Genomic DNA, 20727 nt, shown 5'->3' with positions numbered 1-20727 from the left:
TTGGATCTCCAAGGAGTAGAGTTTCTTGGATAATGTAAGCTCTTCTTCCTCTAGCTTTAGCAGCTTTACTGTCCAACAGGTAATACCCTGCTTGGGTAGTGATGGGCTGAGAAAAGGGTGTAAGAGATAACTTTTGGGGAATTCCCTGGTGGTCCAGTAGTTAGGATTTTGTGCTTTCACTGCTGTGGCCCTGGTTCTTTCCCTCGCCAACTGGTTGGGGAACTAAGAGAGAAAGAGGTAACTTTAAAGTATTCACATTTGTAAAGATTAGGTTTGAGCTTTAAACTACTTGTAACTACAATAGTTGTGGCTTCTAATTTAAAGAAACCCCCATGCTTATCTTATTCAAAGAATTTCATTAACTTAATCAATTGTCACAGAAATTAAAGGAGCTTTATTTGTGAATCCAAGGTTTAAAGGGTACTTCAGTATGTTTTGTGTCTATTATACTTTTGTTTTGTAGTAAATATTCTGTTTCTTAATTTTAATTAATAATTGCTAGTGAATATTCCATTTCTGTTTTATACATTTTTTTGGTTGTGCTGGGTCTTTGTTGCTACTCACAAGCTCTCTCTAGTTTCAACAAGCAGGGGCTACCCTTCTTGAAGTGCACAGGCTTCTCACTGTGGTGGCTTCTTTTATTTTGGATCACGGGCTCTAGGCACACGGGCTCAATAGTTGCAGCATATGGATTCTAGAATTCGGGCTCAGTAGTTGTGGTTCATGGGGTTAGTTGCTCCAAAGCATGTTAAATCTTACCAGACTAGGGATCAAACCTGTGTCCCCTGCACTGGCAGCCAGATTCTTATCTACTGTACCACCAGGGAAGTTCCAATGTCCTATTTCAAATGAGAGACTGCATAGGAAAAAGACTCATTGCCAATGTTTTTTTGTTTTTTAATTTCAGACCAAAACCTCGTGCAACTGAGCACAGCCATGGTGCATGCAGATTCTCCTCTGAAGTGAGACTTTCCAAAGGACCAATGACTCTGTCCCTCGTGCCCTTTCAGATTTTCCTACTTCGTAGCTATGTCTCGATCTCGCCATGCAAGACCTTCCAAATTAGTCAGGAGGGAAGATCTAAACAAGAAGAAAAACAACCAGCTGAAGAAGGGATCTAAGCCAGCCAACAGAAATGTGGCGACTGTCAAGACTGTGAGCCCTGGAAAATTGAAGCAATTCGTGCAAGAAAGAGATGTTAAGAAAAAAACAGAACCCAAACTGACTGTGCCAGTCAGAAGCCTTCTGACAAGAGCTGGAGCAGCACGAATGAATTTGGATAGGACCGAGGTTCTTTTTCAGAACCCAGAGTCCTTAACTTGCAATGGATTTACAATGGCTCTGCGAAGTACCTCTCTTAGCAGACGACTCTCCCAACCCCCAGTGGTCATAGCCAGACCCAAGAAAGTTCCACCACCTAAGAATCCAGGAAAGCAACATGAGTGTGATTATAAGGTACTTACAGACATGGGAGTAAAGCACTCAGAAAATGATTCAGTCCCAATGCAAGACCCCCCAGTCCCCCCTGATATAGAGAAGCTAATTGGCATAAAAAATGCATCTTTCATTAAAGACAAGAGCCAAGAGACAACCCAGTCTTGGTCCCAAGGTGTCGAGGATTCCAAAATAATTTGCTCTACTCCTAGTGACCCTGCAGCAGAGATTCTTTCTGGGTCACTGGAAGGGACATGTGGTGGAGAAGGACTATTCTCTAGAGAGACATTGAATAATATCAGTGATTCCCCTAGAATGTTTGCTCAGGACACTGTCTGTGTTCCTTTGCTCCAAAGAGCAGCCCTCAAGGTTACCTCTGAAGGAAACCCCAGCATTCAGTTAGAAGATTTGGGTTCACGAGTAGAATCTCTTAAGCTGTCTGATTCTTACCTGGATCCCATCAAAAGTGAACATGGTTGCTGCCCCACCTCCAGCTTTAATAAGGTTGTACCTGCATTGGACCTTAGAAACTGTTTGTCTATTGGTGGGTCAATATATCCTACCTCATTAATAAAACTCTTCTTGGCAGGTTCAGAACAAGAAACCCTTGGTGCTAAACCAGATCATCAAGAGGTACTCAAAGCTACCCCAGATCAACAGGAAGTTCCTGATACCACCCCTGTCCTAGGACAGGCCGTTAGTGCTGTCCCACATCAATGGGAAGTTCCTGGTGCTAACCCAGTTCATGGAGAGCCTTTGGGTGAGACTCTAGACCCACCAGAGATTCCTGGTGCTATTCCAGTCCAAGGAGAGGTCTTTGGTGCTATCTTAAATCAACAAGTCCTTGGTATGGGTAGTGGTACTGCCTCAGACCCACCTATCTTTCTTCCTGCCCCTCATAACCCAGTTGCTACCTGTAATGCTCTCCCAGCATGGCCCAAGCCCCAGGGCACCGTTTCATCTGGGCTTGAGGTCCCAGACACTATGCAGATTTTGCCTGCGGGCTCAGGTCACACTCCTCAACCGTCATCAAACTCAGAGATAATTTTGGTACCTCCTGTAATACCTATGAACAATATAGAAAATGAGAAGAAGGTTCATATAAGCTTTCTGCCAGCTCACACTCAGGGGTTCACATTAGCCCCTGAGAGAGGACTCCAGCCGGTTCCACAGGGCATTGCCCAGCTCTCCCTGGTGAGTCCCAGCACATTGGAAGGAGGGAGCTCCCAGGTCAGCGCCACCAGCATGGTTGACATCAACACCACAGTGGTGTCTAGGCCAGTGCCACTCGCTAGTACCTCTTCTCCTTCCTACACAACTCTGCTACCTACCTTGGAAAAGAAGAAACGAAAGCGATGTGGGGTCTGTGAGCCCTGCCAGCAGAAGACCAATTGTGGTGAATGTACTTACTGTAAGAATAGAAAGAACAGCCATCAGATCTGTAAGAAGAGGAAATGTGAGGAACTGAAAAAGAAGCCATCCGTCATTGTGTCTTTGGAGGTAAGCAAGCTCCCAAAGGGCTGGGGACACCTGTGAAACTTGGTACAGTGATCTGTGGAGACTATTTTTTTTTTAATAATTTTTTAAAATTTTATTCTGTCTTGGTGTGCTGGGTATTTGTTGCTGCAGGCAGGCTTTTTCTAGTTGCAGTGAGCAGGGACTCTAGAGTATACCAGCTTCAGTAGTTGTAGCACTTAGCCTTAATTGCTACATGGCATGTGGAATCTTCCCGGATCAGGGATCAAACCCTTGTCACCTCCACTGGCAAGTGGATTCTCAACCACTGGACCACCAGGGAAAATCCACGTGGAGACAGTTTGCTTCAGTATTACATTCTTTTGCTTTGGTAAAATGTTGCTTTAAGTTATCTATAGGAATTTGAGGACCAACCTGAAGCATGTCTTGCACACTGAGTGATACATTAGCTTATTTTTAGAATTTGTCTCAGAAAGCTAGAACATAAAGTTTTTCCATCATAGGTTTTCACGGAGAATAGGGAAATTGTATGAAATGTCGTTTTGGAAAGATTTCCACTGTGCCTTATTTTAGTGTGTCTTATTTTGAAAGCTACATTTTTAAAAACTAGGAGTGGAACAAAGTCACTAAATGCCTTGCATCCTGAGGAACCAGAGGAAAAAAACTTCTTTTCTTTTAAGAGAATAAAACTGTCTCTATCTTTTATCTTGAGACTTTGCCTTGGAGGTATAACAATAATAGGATTTTTGCTTCAACTTTTGGCAGGTGATTTCCACTTGCCCTGATCGTCGGGATTCAATGGTAATCAAAAACTGAAAATGGTTTGTAAAATCCAAAGTGATATATACATAAAAACACTCATTATTACAGTTACAAAACTAAGGTAGTCAAAGTATTTGTTGACTTAGACTTTGTTTAAAGGAATTTTATGGAGCTTTGTTAATACTCAAACTTGCTTAAATTAAAATACCTGTCAACTATGGTGTTTTATGATTTTTAGATTACTCACTTGAAATTTTTTGAGTCTACTATGAATATGAGTATAGTAGAATAGATTAAAATATTATGAACTTAAATTCAGTCAACCTTTTCTATTTCATTCTGGACTTAAATTATCTGTTCAAAAATGCTGACTTTCTTGTTTGACTAAGCCATTGTAAACAAGAGATCAGACATTTAAACTCTTGTGTATCAATGAAATTTAAGGTGTTTTGTTTTAAACATTTATTTATTCATTGTTTATTTGGCTGTGATGGGTCTTAGTTGTGGCACACAGGATCTTTAGCTGCAGCAGGTGTCAGGTGGGATCCAGTTCTCCGGCCAAGGATTGAACCCGGACCCCCTGTATTGGGAGTGAGGAATCTTAGCCATTGGACCACCAGGGAAGACCCACATTTAAGGTGTTTTTTAAATACTTTGTTATTACAAACTTTACTGCAATGAATACTCTTTACTCCTCACTTCACACATGTGGGAGCAGATCAAACTGTGGCCAGCAACTTAGTATCTTGCAAACTTATCTCTAAAACACTTAGTAGCAATATTTTTGTAACAGAAAGATCTCACTGGTAAACTCCGGATTTGTAACATTACCAATGACATTGTTGCCAAAGGTACTCTAATAGGTGCTCTTTTCTAAACTTGCTCCTCTTCTGGCATTACACATTTGGTTCAATGGTTTACCATCTACATGGTCAACCCAAATGGAAAATTCAGTCATCTTTAATGGCCTTTCTCTCATTCTTCTAGTTATCTCTTGTCTACAAGATACAAGCACTCCTATCTCTCCATTTTCTTTGCTCCAGCTGTTGAGGCATTTATCTCTTACTGGGACAATTTCAACTTTCTCTTTATTATTGGCAAGTATTTATGGCACTTCTATTCTGGGATGAGCATACCAGCCAGCTGGGAAGTCAGGATGTTGAACAACAAGTCCTCCTTAGGTGCAAGTCAAGTTTTCTTTCTATAATGCTGTTTCTTCTCAGTTCAGTTCAGTTCAGTTCAGTCGCTCAGTCGTGCCCGACTCTTCATGACCCCATGAATCGCAGCACGCCAGGCCTCCCTGTCCATCACCATCTCCCGGAGTTCACTCAGACTCACGTCCATCGTCCATTGAGTCAGTGATGCCATCCAGCCATCTCATCCTGGGTCGTCCCCTTCTCCTCCTGCCCCCAATCTCTCCCAGCATCAGAGTCTTTTCCAATGAGTCAACTCTTCTCATGAGGTGTCCAAAGTACTGGAGCTTCAGCTTTAGCATCATTCCTTCCAAAGAAATCCCAGGGTTGATCTCCTTTAGAATGGACTGGTTGGATCTCCTTGCAGACCAAGGGACCCTCAAGAGTCTTCTCCAACAGCTCAGTTCAAACACATCAATTCTTCGGTGCTCAGCCTTCGTCACAGTCCAACTCTCACATCCATACATGACCACAGGAAAAACCATAGCCTTGACTAGATGGACCTTAGTCGGCAAAGTAATGTCTCTGCTTTTGAATATACTATCTAGGTTGGTCATAACTTTTCTTCGAAGGAGTAAGCATCATTTAATTTCATGGCTGCAGTCACCACCTGCAGTGATTTTGGAGCCCCCCAAAATAAAGTCTGACACTGTTTCTACTGTTTCCCCATCTATTTCCCATGGAGTGATGGGACCAGATGCCATGATCTTCATTTTCTGAATGTTGAGCTTTAAGCCAACTTTTTCACTCTCCTCTTTCACTTTCGTCAAGAGGCTTTTTAGCTCCTCTTCACTTTCTGCCATAAGGGTGGTGTCATCTGCATATCTGAGGTTATTGATATTTCTCCTGGCAATCTTGATTCCAGCTTGTGTTTCTTCCAGTCCAGCATTTCTCATGATGTACTCTGTATATAAGTTAAATAAGCAGGGTGACAATATACAGCCTTGACATACTCCTTTTCCTAGTTGGAACCAGTCTGTTGTTCCATGTCTGGTTCTAACTGTTGCTTCCTGACCTGCATACAGATTTCTCAAGAGGCAGGTCAGGTGGTCTGGTATCTCATCTCTTGAAGAATTTTGCACAGTTGATTGTGATCCACACAGTCAAAGGCTTTGGCATAGTCAATAAAGCAGAAATAAATGGTTTTCTGGAACTCTCTTGGTTTTTCCATGATCCAGCAGATGTTGGCAATTTGACCTCTGGTTCCTCTGCCTTTTCGGAAACCAGCTTGAACATCAGGGAGTTCACAGTTCACGTATTGCTGAAGTCTGGCTTGGAGAATTTTGAGCATTACTTTACTAGCATGTGAGATGAGTGCAATTGTGCGGTAGTTTGAGCATTCTTTGGCATTGCCTTTCTTTGGGATTGGAATGAAAACTGACCTTTTCCAGTCCTGTGGCCACTGCTGAGTTTTCCAAACTTGCTGGCATATTGAGTGCAGCACTTTCACAGCATCATCTTTCAGGATTTCAGGAGGCTAAGGCCTCCCCAGACAGCCATTTTGCTTTTTTGCATTTCTTTTCCATGGGGATGGTCTTGATCCCTGTCTTCTGTACAATGTCACAAACCTCATTCCATAGTTCATCAGGCATTCTATCTATCAGATCTAGATCCTCCAATTAGTGCTTTTCTGTGTATGGGATTCATCTCACCCAAAACAATGGAAAACAGTGCCTTCCAATGATAGGGGAAGCCTAGATTCCTTAGCATGGAATATGAGATCTTTAGGGTCTTGACATGACTGACCTCTTTTGTCTTATTTGATGTCACTTCTTACATTATATTCGAACTTTCAGCTATATCCAGCTGCTTCTGCTTCCCCAGGCTCATTGTGCATGGTCCTGTCTCCATCTTCACGGTCATGGTGCATGTTCTTCCTTTTTCCCGCCTGACAAAACCCCACCCCTTCACTCACCCTTTCCTGTGCAACACCTGTATCTGTGCATGTTTCTCAGGTTTACTTCCAGAGAACTTTATTTTTCTTGTGCATTCTAGCCTTGTTACAGTGATAGGTGCTAAGTAAATCCTTGTTAATTGAATGAAAAGAATATATTTGTAACTCAAATAATCAGGTTTAGAAATTTAGATGGTGTGTGGTTTATTTCTGTAAACTTGCTCTGGCAAGCACGTGTGGCCACTGTGGTCAAGGTCTGTCAGGGTGGGAAATACTAGTACTGTTAAGGAATGAATGAATATATTGGCTATTGCTCACACTCTCCTAAGCACCACATTCTTTATTTCTAAAAAACATAAAAAATTTTTTTTCAGTTCAGTTCAGTCACTTAGTTGTGTCCAACTCATTGCGACCCCATAGATTGCAGCATGCCAGGCCTCCCTGTCCATCACAAACTCCCAGAGCTTGCTTAAACTCATGTCCATCAAGTCAGTGATGCCATCCAACCATCTCATCCTCTGTCATCCCCTTCTCCTCCTGCCTTCAATCTTTCCCTGGATTTTTCCCAATGAGTCAGTTCTTTGTATCAGGTGGTCCAATATTGGATCTTCAGCTTCAGCATCAGTCCTTCCAGTGAATATTCAGGACTGATTTCCTTTAGGGTTGACTGGTTTGATTTCCTTGCAGTCCAAGGGATTCTCAAGAGTTTTCTCCAATACCGCTGTTCAAAAGCATCAATTCTTTGACACTCAGGTTTCTTTACAGTCCAACTCTTACATCCATACATGACCATCTAAAAAACCACAGCTTTGACTATATGGGCCTTTGTCAGCAAAGTAATGTGATATGCCGTCTAGCTTTGTCATAGCTTTTCTTCCAAGGAGCAAATATCTTTTAATTTCATGGCTGCAGGCACCATATGCAGTGATTTTGGAGCCCAAGAAAAGAAAGTCTGTCACTGTTTCCATTTCCATTGTTTTCCCATCTATTTGCCATGAAGTGATTCGCTCGGATGCCATGATCTTGGTGTTTTGAATCCTGAGTTTTAAGCCAACTATTTACCAATAAAATTGACTTTGGCAGTATTTTCTCACAAATCATTAACAATGCTATTTTGCTTCCACAGTCAAACCTCTATCTTTCCACTCAAAGGGTCTTTCCAACTGCTGGCCTTTAGCAGGTCAGTAACATGAATGGCCAGAGAAGGTAATGGCAACCCACTCCAGTACTCTTGCCTGGAAAATCCCATGGATGGAGGAGCCTGGTAGGCTGCAGTCCATGGGGTTGCGAAGTCGGACACAACTGAGCGACTTCACTTTCACTTTTCACTTTCATGCATTGGAGAAGGAAATGGCAACCCACTCCAGTGTTCTTGCCTGGAGAATCCCAAGGATGGCGGAGCCTGGTGGGCTGCCGTCTATGGGGTTGCACGGAGTCGGACACGACTGAAGCGACTTAGCAGCAGCAGCAGCAACATGAATGGCAGGATGCTTTATGTGACCCACTCAGCAAGCAGTAAGACACCAATAAAGAAAAGATGAGGAACTATGACCCTGAAAATCTATGAAAAAGTTAGCTCTCACTAAAGCTACCAATCATTGAAATCTCATTATTATCCGACCAGTAGTTTCAGCTAACTTCTCAAAATAGATTTTGTACCTTTGCTTCATAAAGAAGCCACCCATGAAAGCACAGCACTCTCACCTTGGAATTTAGGCTCCATGTCCGGCTTCGGAGTTATTTATAACTGATTCACTGCTGCTTTCTCCTTCTCCCCTGACTACCTAGACACCACTAACTCTACATCCCGGTTGGGATTTGCTAGCACCTGCAGACTGCCCAGCACCACAACCCACGCAACCGCTGGTCCAGCTGAGGGCTGCCCACCCATGATCTTCATTTTTTTGAATGTTGAGTTTCAAGCCAGCTTTTTCACTCTCTCACTTTCATCAGGAGGCTCTTTAGTTCTTCACTTTCTGCCATAAGGATGGTGTCATCTGTGTATCTGAGATTATTGATATTTCCCCTGGCAATCTTGATTCCAATTTGTGCTTCATCCAGCCCAGCATTTTAAATGATGTACTCTGCATATAAGCGGGGTGACAGTTTACAGCCTTGATGTACTCCTTTCCCAATTTGGAACCAATCCATTGTTCTATGTATGGTTCTGTTGCTTCTTGACCTGCATAAAAATACTTTTACTTTGCATAATTCAGATTTATAGAAATATTGCAGTACTGAGCATTTAGTTTATCTTTCAGGCAAATGATAACATTTTCTGAAACTGGAGGATGATTGCTTTACAATGTTGTGTGGTTTCTGCTGTGCATCAACCTGAGTCAGCTATAAATAAATATGTATTTCCTCCCTCTTGAGCCTCTCTACCACCCACCTGCTATTCCACCTCTCTAGGACATGACAGAGAGCACTGAGCTGAGCTCCCTGTGTTGTACAGCAGCTTCCCACTAGCTATCTGTTTTACGCATTTTACTGTTTTTGCATTTTATTGTATCACTTTAATTAAATAATTTTTATCAGAGTATAGTTGATTTAAAATGGTTAGTTTCTGGTGTATAGTAAAGTGAATCAGGTATACATCTATCTACTCTTTTTTCTTTTTTTTTTTAACTTTTTAAAAATTTAATTGATTTTTTTGGCTTGCCCCACGCAGCCTGTGAGTTCTCATTTCCCCAAACAGGGATCCAACCCATGTGTTTTGCAGTGAAAGCACAGGGTCTTAACCACTGTACCACCAGAGAAGTCCTTCCATTCTTTTTTAGATTCTTTTCCCATTTAGGTCATTAGAGAGTACTGAGAAGGGTTTCCTGTGCTATCTCTTTTTGTCTCCTCCATGGTGGTGCTTTAGTGGCTAAGTCACGTCTGACTCCTGTGACCCCCTGCCAGGCTCCTCTGTCCATGGGAGTCTCTCGGCAAGAATACTGGAGTGGGTTGCCATTTTGTTCTCCAGGGGATCTTCCTGACCCAGGATCAAACCCTGGTCTCCTGTGTTGCAGACAGGTGATTTACCAACTGAGGTATGAGGGAAGCCCTGTCTCTTCCAGATATGTCTTCTCTATATACATAAATAGTTTCTCTGAATTAATTGAGACTAAGTTTTTCATAGACATGATATTCCTTTATCCTTGCATACTAGAGAATAGATTTCCTGAAAACAAGTACATTCTTACATATTATTATCAAAATTATGAAATTAACAATGAACCATTGTTATTAACTAACCCACAGACTTTATTTGGCCTATAAGAAAATATCCTTTTGGCCTCTGTTAATTTGTAGTAATTCCTTAGACTTATAAAACAACTTTACTGAGGTATAATTGACATATAATAAACTGCACATATTCAAAGTATACAATTTGATAAGTATGATGTACATACACTATGTGATCATTACCACAGTCAAAGTCCATCACTACCCAAAATTCCTTCATAGTCTCTACACTCCTACCTGTACCCCTTTTCCTCAGGCAAACATCTTTCCATCATTGTACATTTGTTTGTATTTTCCAGGGTTTGATATAAATGGAATAGTATAATACAATGGTTTTGGGGGGAGTTAGAATATTTTTGCAATATTTTATAATATTGCTAATTTTGCTAAGTGCAGATTACTTATTTTGTCCCTCACTTTGGTTTGTCTAATGCTTCCTCGTGACTTCATCTGGATTATGTGTTTTTGTTTGAATACCTTCTTATAAAAGGGGCATGATGTCCTTTGTCCCACTATTTATGATCTTAATTTTTATCACTTGGTTAAAGGTAGTGTCTCCATGGTATAATCAGTATTTTTCACTTTGTATTTAATAAATATCTTGCAGGGACATTGAGGCTTGTAAATATACAGCTATCCCTCAAATTTTCATGCTTCATTTTTAGTATTCACTGCTGATTTTTGCCTGATAGTTGTCAAAACCTGATTCTGTTTCCATCATTTCTTCTAAATCTATTAATTAGCTTTAAACTCCAAGGAAGAGCTTTTTCTTACTTTATTTATATATTTATTTCAGTGTGAACTTGTAGATTTTTGTTATATTCAGTAGATTATACTTCTTTATTATCATTACTTATTTTGATGCTCAAATTTCCTCAAATTTGGCCAGGGAGCACCTTCAACCATTGTTTGAATAATTATTTTCTGTCACAAATGTTCCAAGGTTTTCTATTTCCCATCCTGCCCCAGATGAAATGACAATTATCCAAGAAAACTTGGTTCTTTTTGGTAGAGAATGGTAATTAGAAACCAAGATCTTGGTGATAGAAATTATTGCTGTTACTGATATGTCAGTGGTGTGTTCAAAAGTTAGACTATGCATTTGTTGAATTAGTGTTTCTTTCTCTCACACACATTACCCTTACCCTTCAACGTGGTTATATTGTCCATTTGAAATACAATTTTAATTAATTTATTTCTGTTCGTGTCTTATTTCAAAGTTTCCCTATATTAGATGATATTCACATATCATCTCTTGCTTCACATATCATACTCACATATCATCACTTGCTCTCTCTCGCCAAAATATCACCTTTTTCCAGACAAAGCTGATTCTGAAGATGTGTTGTGTTGTCCTTATACTGAACTCTCACTCTATGCTAGACCTACTCATCCAACAGTGCACAGAAGAAAATAGGGAAACTTCTCTGAGGGAAGTTCATTCTAACAGAGCAAGGAACAGTTGTACACTCTTGTCTATGGTCGCCTTTTGTTAATACTATGTTTATGAGACTCATCAATAGTCTTGCTTATAGCTATTCATCCTCATTGTAGTGTTGTTTTCCAGTGCATGTATATATCACAATACAGAAATTCTATTGTTAATATCATGTATTAACAATATCTATTTTGTCATATGTCATATTGCCTATCCATTCTATTGTTAATGCGCAGTGGAATGTTACAGTATAGAACTGGACAGGAGACCAAACACTGTAGTGCTGCTATGGACATTTTTATGAAAGCCTTTTGGTGAATATATGCATGCATTCTTTTGACTATATTCCTAGGAGTAGAATTGCTTTGTCATAAAATATGCATATGTTTAACTTTCATGATACTACCAAACTGCTGTGGTTGATCCAATTAAGACTCTCTTTACAGTAGTGTATGAGAGTTCCACTTGCTCCCTATCCAACAGTTGGTATTTTCTGTCTTATTTTGTTTTAATAATTTCATTGGCTGTTTAGTGGCATCACTACATTGCATTTCCTTGATGACTAATGAAATCAAGCTCTCTCTCTTTTTTTTTCCTCACTGTGCGGTTTGCAGGCCCTTAGTTCCCTGACCCTACCCCCTGCAGTAGAAACATGGAGTCTTAACTACTGAAACATCACGAAAGTCCTGCTTTTATTCACTTTTAATTTGGCTTTTACTACTAATTCATTAGTTTATTATATTTTGTTGAAACAAATTCTTTGTTGATTAAATAATTGCAGATATCTTTATCTATTTTCTGACAATGTTTCACTTAATTGTGCTTCTTATTTTTTGGCCACACTTCAAGACTTGCAGGATCTTAGTTCCCCAACCAGGGAGGGATACAACCTAGGCCTGGCAGTCAAAGCCCAGAGTCTTAACCATTGGACCACAAGGGAACTCCCTGTGCTTTTTAATGAACAGAAATTCTTTTCTTTTTTTCTAAAAACTATTTATAGATTTGGTTGCACCAGGTCTTCGTTGCAGCATGTGGGTTCTAGCTCCCTGTTGTTTAGTTGCTCAATCATGTCCAACTATTTGCAACCCGATGGACTACAGCACGCCAGGCTTCCCTGTCTTTCACCATCTCCTGGAGCTTGCTCAGACTCATGTCCATTAAGTTGGCGATGCCATTCTCATCCTCTGTCTTCCCCTTCTCCTGCCTTCAAACTTTCCCATCATCAGGGTCTTTTCTAATGAGTCACTTCTTTGCATCAAGTGGCCAAAGTATTGGAGCTTCCGTTTCAGCATCAGGCCTTCCAATGAATATTTAGGACTAATATCCGTTAGGATTGACTAGTTTGATCTGCTTGCTAGTTCCCTGACCAGGGATCAAACCTGGGCCCCCTGCATTCAGAGCTTGGAGTCTTAGCCACTGGACCACCAGGGAAGTCCCGAATGAACAGAAATTCTTATCTTTGATGTAGTCCAGTTTACCACTCTTCTTCTCTATGGTAACTTTTTAATAACTTTTTATTTCCTGTTTAAGAAAATGTTGTCTAATTTTTGCAAATTCCAAGGTCATGAAGTTGTTCTCTTTTGTTTTCTTCTTTAAAAGCTACTTTTAAAAACCATTCACATTAAGCTTTATGAAGATATGGAATTGACTTTTGCATATTGTGTGAGAGATAGGAGTCAAGATTCATTCTTCTTCATCTGGGTATCTACTTGACCAGCACCATTACTGAAATGACTATACTTTCCCCACTACAGCATCAACTTTGTCACAAATCAGGTGATCGATTAGTTCTGAATCTGTTTATAGACTCTTTTCATTGGCCTTTTTTTCTATCTTTGTATCTAAACTCGCATCATTATTAGGTTTTACCGCTAGTCTTGCTGACTGGTAATATAAGTCCTTCAGTATTTTTTAAAAATATTTATTTAGGCTATTTTGTTATTGTTCTTTTACGACTTTTTTTCTTTTTGGGGGACCGGGCATGCTTGGCTTGTCAGATCTTAGTTCCCAGACCAGAAATCCAACCTGCCCTCGGCAGTGAAAGTTCAGAGTTCTAATCACTGGACCACCAGGGGATACCCAAATTTTTGAATCCACTTGTAAATTTCCACCAAAAGCCATGCTGAAATTTTTATTGTATTTTTGTTGAATCTATATATCAATTTGGAGAGACTGACATTTTTTACAATATTGAATCTTCCAGTTCATGACCATAGTATATTTATGTCTTACTTTATTTCAATATTTTATAGTTTCTAATATAGAGCTATTTAATTGGTTTTATTTTTAACCATTTGATGCCAGACTTTTGATACTTTACATGGTTATCAATAATTGAAGCCCACTTACTTTGATAACCAAGAATATTTTTAAGCAAATATATTTCATATGTTTGTTTGTTCCTCACATCAGAATTATTTTACTTATTATTGAGGGTTGGAGTGAGAGAGAGAAAATACATTTATAGTTTTAAAATCTTAATATCATTATTTTTGCTTATATAAAATAAATATACATTTTAAAAATGGAATTCTTTTTTCTTCTAAAACATACTTAGCCCCCAAAGGTATATGCCAGTTCTCAAGACATTAACTAATAATGTCTGGGAGAAGTAAGAGCAATTTTGATTTACTTTTTTTATCAGAAATTGCATTTTTGCCTCACAATGATTTATTTTAATTATACAGCAAGGTGACTAGATAGTCTTCCCAGTGATATCTTTGGCTGAGAGATAAAGTGTTATTCTTCTACCTAATTTTGTTCAGTTCTCCATATTAAGAAATACAAATAATTAAAACCACTAACTTTGTAACTCATAGTCATCTAGGAATTTGCCCTTGGCTAGGTATTCCTTATATGTTTTTATGATTTAGCCTATTGACACATGCCGGGGTCCAGCCCCGGTGGATCCAGGGTGATTCGAAGGTGGGAACGGAGTCGGCGTCCTTGGAAAAAATACATATTTAATTACAGATATATAGAGAGATTAGAAATGGATAGTGTAGTAGGAAGATTAGTGGAGAAAAAGACGCTGAATAACTTGGATTACGTGGAATAGCATCCATGCTCCAGATGGGAATTCAGCCAGAAAAATGAGGAGCAAGAAAGAACGACATGGGGGAATCAGTCTTTCCGGAAACTGATCCGATTTCTTTATTTTTGGGTTTGCTTATATACCTTTTGTTATACATAGGAATGAATACAGAGTCACGCGGGGGTCAGCAGTCCTGACCTTTATCAAAATCAGGTGCTTCACATAAATGTATAAAAAAAAGGTCTTACGGATATTACATCATCTTCTGGCCATGAGTGAGACCTGCTGACATTTTATGATCCTTTCTTTCTGATAACCAAAAAACTTATTTCTTCCAAGGGTGTTTTTTCTTAAACCAGGCACCACCCTCCAAATAAAGTTACATTCCTATAGGGTGAGGGTGTAGTGAGTTAAAATCAAGAAAGGAATTTATTTAACCCGAGGTTAACATGATTAATCTTAAAGGTTAATACTTATTTCTCCTATATACTTAAAGATTAATGCTTATTTCTCCTATATGCTAGTTATATTCATTATAAGGGCAGGGAACATGGAGATTTAGCAGCAAACATCAGCCCAACAAATGAAAATCCTTTCACCAATGTTCCCCTTAAGATCTATTTAGTCTTAAGATAGTGATAAAGTTACATTTTTACATAGCAAGGACACAGTGATTTATAACAAAGTACAGTGATCTATTACAAAAGAGAAAATCCATTAACTCAAAAAGTCTAGTATTGCTAACATCAAAAACTACTATATTTCCTTTTCTATATTCCAAATACACTGATGGATAATCCTGTCACACAAGCTAGTCTGTCAGCAGAGAGGTTTGACCTAAAACATCCTTATCCCACCCAGGGCAGGGAATTAGCAGCAATTATTGACACAACAAATGAAAAACCCTTCACCAATATAATTCCTAACCAACCCACTATACTAATAATTTCCAACTCCCCAAAAGAATTTGCCTTTAGTAAGTCTAAAACCTCTCGTGCCTCTCAGGTTAGGAGGCTGTAAACAATCACATGTGGCCGGACGAACCTAAACAGGCGGGCTAGATAACCTTCAGAGGAGTCCATAAGCTGAAACACTCTTGTCACACCCAGGAATTTTTATTGCCTTGGAGCTGCATGTTTACTCCTTCTCTGAGAAAAACGGTTATGGGGGAGAGCATAAAACAGACTCTGGTTTTGGGGTACGTGCTCGGGAACAGGCGGTTTCCTGAGGCTTGATCACGCCTTTGTGTATGCCAAGCCTCCTTCCTCAAGACTTTTGCCATGGGCGGAGTTCCTCACGCTGGCCCCCGGCAGATACATATACATTATTCTATTTAATTGAATAGTGAAAGAAGTTTACAAGTAGCGAGGGTGCTTTTTAGTATCAGACCTTTATTGTTCAGTTGCCAAGTTGTGTCTGAAGCTTTGTGACTACATGGACTGCAGCATGCCAGGCTTCTCTGTCCTTCACTGTCTTATGGAGTTCACTCAAATTCATGTCTGTTGAGTTGGTGATGTTATCTCAACCTTTGTTGCCCTCTTCTCCTCCTATCCTGTTTTTCCCAGTATCAGGGTCTTTTCCAATGAGTCTGCTCTTCCCATCAGGTTGCCAAAGTACTGGATCTTCAGCTCCAGCATCAGTCCTTCCAGTGAATATTCAGTATTGGTGTCCTTTAGGATTGGCTGGTTTGATCTTGCTGTCCAAGGGACTCTCAAGAGTCTTTTCTAGCACCACAATTTGAAAGCATTAATTCTTCTGCACTCAGCCTTCTTTATGGTCCAGCTCTCATATCCGTATGTGACTACTGGAAAAATCATAGCTTTGACTATACGGACATTTGTCGGCAAAGTAATGTCTCTGCTTTTTAATATGCTGTCTAGGTTGGTCATAACTTTTCCTCCAAGGAGCAAGCAACTTTTAATTTCATGGCTGCAGTTACCATCCACAGTGACTTTGGAGCCCAAGAAAAGAAAATCTGTCACTATTTGCCAAATCCATCTATTTGCCATGAAGTGATGGCTGTGATCTTCATTTTTTGAATGTTGAGTTTTAAGCCAGCTTTTTCACTCTCCTCTTTCACTTTCATCAAGAGGCTCTTTAGTTCTTCACTTTCTGCCATAAGGATGGTGTCATCGGCGTATCTGAGGTTATTGATATTTCTCCTGGCAATCTTGATTTCACCTTGTGCTTCATTCAGCCAGCCTTTTGCATGATGTACTCTGCATAGAAGTTAAATAAGCGGGGTGACAATATACAGCCTTGATGTACTCCTTTCCCAACTTTGTACCAGTCCATTGTTCCATGTCTGGTTCTAACTATTGCTTCTTGACCTACATACAGGTTTCTCAGGAGATAGGTAAGGTGGTCTTGTATTACCATCTCTTTAAGAATTTTACATAGTTTGTTGTGATCCACAGTCAAAGGCTTTAGTGTAGTCATGAAGCATGTTAGATAGATAGATGAGATAGATGTTTTTCTGGAATTCATTTGCTTTCTCTTTGATCCAGTGAATGCCGGCAATTTAACCTCTGGTTCTCTGCCTTTTGTAAATCCAGCTTGAACATCTGGAAGTTCTCAGTTCACGTACTGCTGAAGCCTCGCTTGAAGGATTTTGAGCATTACCTTCCTAGCATGTGAAATGAGCACATTTGTATGGTAGTTTGAACATTCTTTGGCATTGCCTTTCTTTGGGATCAGAATGAAAACTGACCTTTTAATTACATGAATTGAATAATTGAATGACTAAGCACTTTGTGAATTGGTTGCCAAGGTGAAATAGTCTCAATATTTATTCCAGTTTATTTTGTGTGTGGTTTTGTGTGTGTGCATGGTGGTTGTTTTTTTTTGCCACACCAGGCAGCTTGTGGGATCTTAGTTCGCAGATCAGGGATTGAACCCTGGCTACCATGGTGAAAGCTCTATGTTTTAACCACTGGACTGCCAGGAAATTCCCTACTCCAGTTAATATTGATCCCCCCCCCCCAAATATTAAAAGGTTTTCTATGCTTGGTTAAATAAATAGCAACTAGATAACAGCATAAATGTGCTATTTGTTACCATGCTACCTTCCTAGCTAATAGAAAGTGCACCTGGAAAAATAGCAATACCTATATAGGTTGTACTTGAAAGGCTAAAAGTTAATAGTATATATGATACAAGTGGAACGAGTAAGTGTTCACCATCCAGTGGATAGCGTGCTAACAGTCTGGTTCTGGAGCTGTCTCTTCGGAATTGGTTGACATACTTGTTTGATTTTATTTTATCCGTGTTGGTGGGAGTGGAGTGGGACAAGCCTCTCCTGGCCACTGCTTTTCTTACTGTTTTCAAACAGCCGGATTTCATTTTGGCATGTGTTATATATGGCATATGGAACAAATTTTTGCTACCAAGTTTTGCAATTGAGGGCAGATGTTATATGTCCTTAAGTATGCCTTTAAGGAATCTCTTTGGATCACTGCTGAGTCTTCAGTAGCATACCTCACCACAGAGCTGACCATAGGAAAAAGAGCCTTTGGTGTGTAGGAACCTTGCATGTTTAGAACACTTAAACTGAATCACTCTGCTGTACACCAGAAACTAACACTACGTTGTATATCAAGTATACTTCAAAGGAAAAAATAAAGCCTATCAACAAAACTATGCTGATTTTGACTGATTCTGATCAGTGTATGCTAATTTCTGGTATCTTGTCAATATGGTTCAAATCTTACCTTGCCATTTTGTGTAGACCATCTTATCCAGAAAAAAAATGTGAAACTGACTTAACACCTTCATCTAATATCCATATCATCCAAGTTATACTATCACTTACTAGGGAGCATTGTAGTTTGGTACGTTTATTTCGCTATAGAGCTTGTCTCCCCAGCTCTTTCTGGTCAGCTTCTTGATTTTTTTTTTTTTTTAATTATTCCAGATTAGTGTTTTAAGAGTTGACTTTTCCAAAGCTCCAGAAGTCATCCTCTTTATAAAGTAGGCTGTCATTGTGATACTATAATGGATGTGGTACAAGTAAAACCAGGAATCACATATTTTTGCATTGTGTGTGCGCTACGTTGCTTCAGTCATGTCCAACTCTTCACGACCCCGTGAATTGTAGCCTGCCAGGCTCCTTTGTCCATGGATTCTCCAGGCAAGAATACTAGAGTGGATTGCTCTGCACTCCTCCACGGAATCTTCCTGATGCAGGAATTGAACTATCATCTCTTCTATCTCCTGTATTGGCAGATGGGTTCTTTACCACTAAGTGACACCTGGGAATCAAATATTTTTGCATTAATTTCATATTAAAATTAAACACAACTAACAAATGAATCAAATTAATCTAAGCAATTCAAATCATTACCTTGATAATGAGACTAGGTGCTCAAGTCATGATTATCCAGAAAATCTATGCTAATTAGCATCAGCTCATGTCTGCAACAAGAGTAAGCAACAAGAGAAATCTTGTTCTTTTTCTGATTTATTTATGCCCTATTAAAACTGATTGTGAGAGTTGGACTGTGAAGAAAGCTGAGCGCTGAAGAATTGATCTTTTGAGCTGTGGTGTTGGAGAAGACTCTTGAGAGTCCCTTGGACTGCAGGGAGATCCAACCAGTCCATCCTGAAGGAGATCAGTCCTAGGTGTTCACTGGAAGGACTGATGCTGAAGCTGAAACTCCAGTACTTTGGCCACCTCATGTGAAGGGTTGACTCATTGGAAATTACCCTGATGCTGGGAGGGATTGGGGGCAGGAGGAGAAGGGGATGACAGAGGATGAGATGGCTGGATGGCATCACCGACTTGATGGACATGAGTTTGAGTGAACTCTGGGAGTTGGTGATGGATGGACAGGGAAGCCTGGCCTGCTGCGATTCATGGGGTCGCAAAGAGTCGGACACGACTGAGTGACTGAACTGAACACTGATTGAATCCAGATCTCACACATTGCTGACAGTTTCATTACCATCTGAGCCATCAGGGAAGCCCAAGAATACTGGAGTGGGTAGCCCGTCCCTTCTCCAGGGGATCTTTCTGATCCAGGAATCGAACTGGGATCTCCTGCATTGCAGGAAGATTCTTTACCAGCTTAGCTACCAGGGAAGCTTTAAAAAGAAGAGGATCATGAGATAGCAATGATTAGAGGTAAGATGTTTACTTCTAAAGCCAAAGCCCAGGCTAGGGAAGGTGCCAGCACATAACAGGTGCTCAACAAATGTTTGTTGAACAAATGACTCAATGAATGAATGAAATCTCATTAAAAAATGTAAGATTCAGCCTATGTCACATACTAGTGTATCTTAAAAAAAAAGTGTACTGTAAACCATCATATTCCATATATCCTTAAAATATCATCTTAGCAACTAGTACTCCAAAAATTTTGGGGTTTGTCCTATATATGTCATTTTCAAGTACCAAAGATATTAGGATCATGACATATCTATAATAGAAATTTAAGAAAAAGACTTGAGAAAAATGTTTTTAGGAAGGTAAACAGTGCTTTAAAAATATGTTTAAAAAAAGCAGTTGCTGGTGTTGTTTAAAATTACAGCTATGTCCATTTGCAGTTTGAGTTATATCAAGATACGAAGTTTAGACAACTCAAAATTCTAGAGGAAAAAAGACCATGAAAACTCAAAATCACATTTTTCTACTCGTAAATGGAATTTTGGAAAACAGTTCTAGAAGGATACATACCTACCAAACCATACGTTGGAACCATTTACCTCTGAGGACTGGATTTTTTGGATGTAGGAGGGATGTATTAAAACATATGTGACTTTAAATTTTTGACTAAATTTTTCTAAAATGGTTTGAGTTTCTACATAAAGAACTTATGTTTTATTTAAAAAGTAATAAAATATACTAAATCAAAGTGATGTAATTTGCATTTAGAAAGTTTAGAAGAGGCAGTGCAGTGGTTAGAACTAATGCTTTCACTGCGAAGGGCACAGTTTCCATCCCTGGTTCTGGTAACTAAGATCCTGCAGGCCATTCAGCAAAAAAGAAAGAAAAGAGAAACAAATATGAAAAGATAAACTTTAATTCTGTTATCTAGAGGCAACCGCTATGAGTATATAGTATTTTTTCTACATTTGAAAAATACCATTGTTTTAAATTTTTTTCCTTTTTGTTTCACTGGAAAGGAAAGATGATGCTCAGTTTGAAATGTTAAAGGTATACAAATTGCTTTGTTACAATAAAGCTAAATGTGTGCGCACACACACAAAATAAATAACATCATTAGAGTTGACTGGGGCAAAATTTTTTCTCCTTTTTATTTTTACT

At 39.5% G+C, this 20727-nt stretch overlaps 1 protein-coding gene across 1 annotated transcript in view; it reads left to right on the top strand.

The window, feature by feature from the left end:
- Nucleotides 1-1029: 1029 nt before the first annotated feature.
- Nucleotides 1030-20727, top strand: part of TET1 (tet methylcytosine dioxygenase 1) — a 121847-nt gene continuing 102149 nt past the window's right edge. The window contains exon 1 of the mRNA XM_052640242.1: nt 1030-2934. Coding sequence (XP_052496202.1) covers nt 1030-2934 — 1905 coding nt within the window. The remainder of the gene's footprint in view (nt 2935-20727) is intronic.

This window comes from Budorcas taxicolor, chromosome 5 (assembly GCF_023091745.1).
Source record: "Budorcas taxicolor isolate Tak-1 chromosome 5, Takin1.1, whole genome shotgun sequence".
Lineage (NCBI taxonomy): Eukaryota > Metazoa > Chordata > Mammalia > Artiodactyla > Bovidae > Budorcas > Budorcas taxicolor.
Note: the sequence above shows the minus strand (reverse complement) of the source record. Positions and strands in the feature narration are given on the sequence as shown.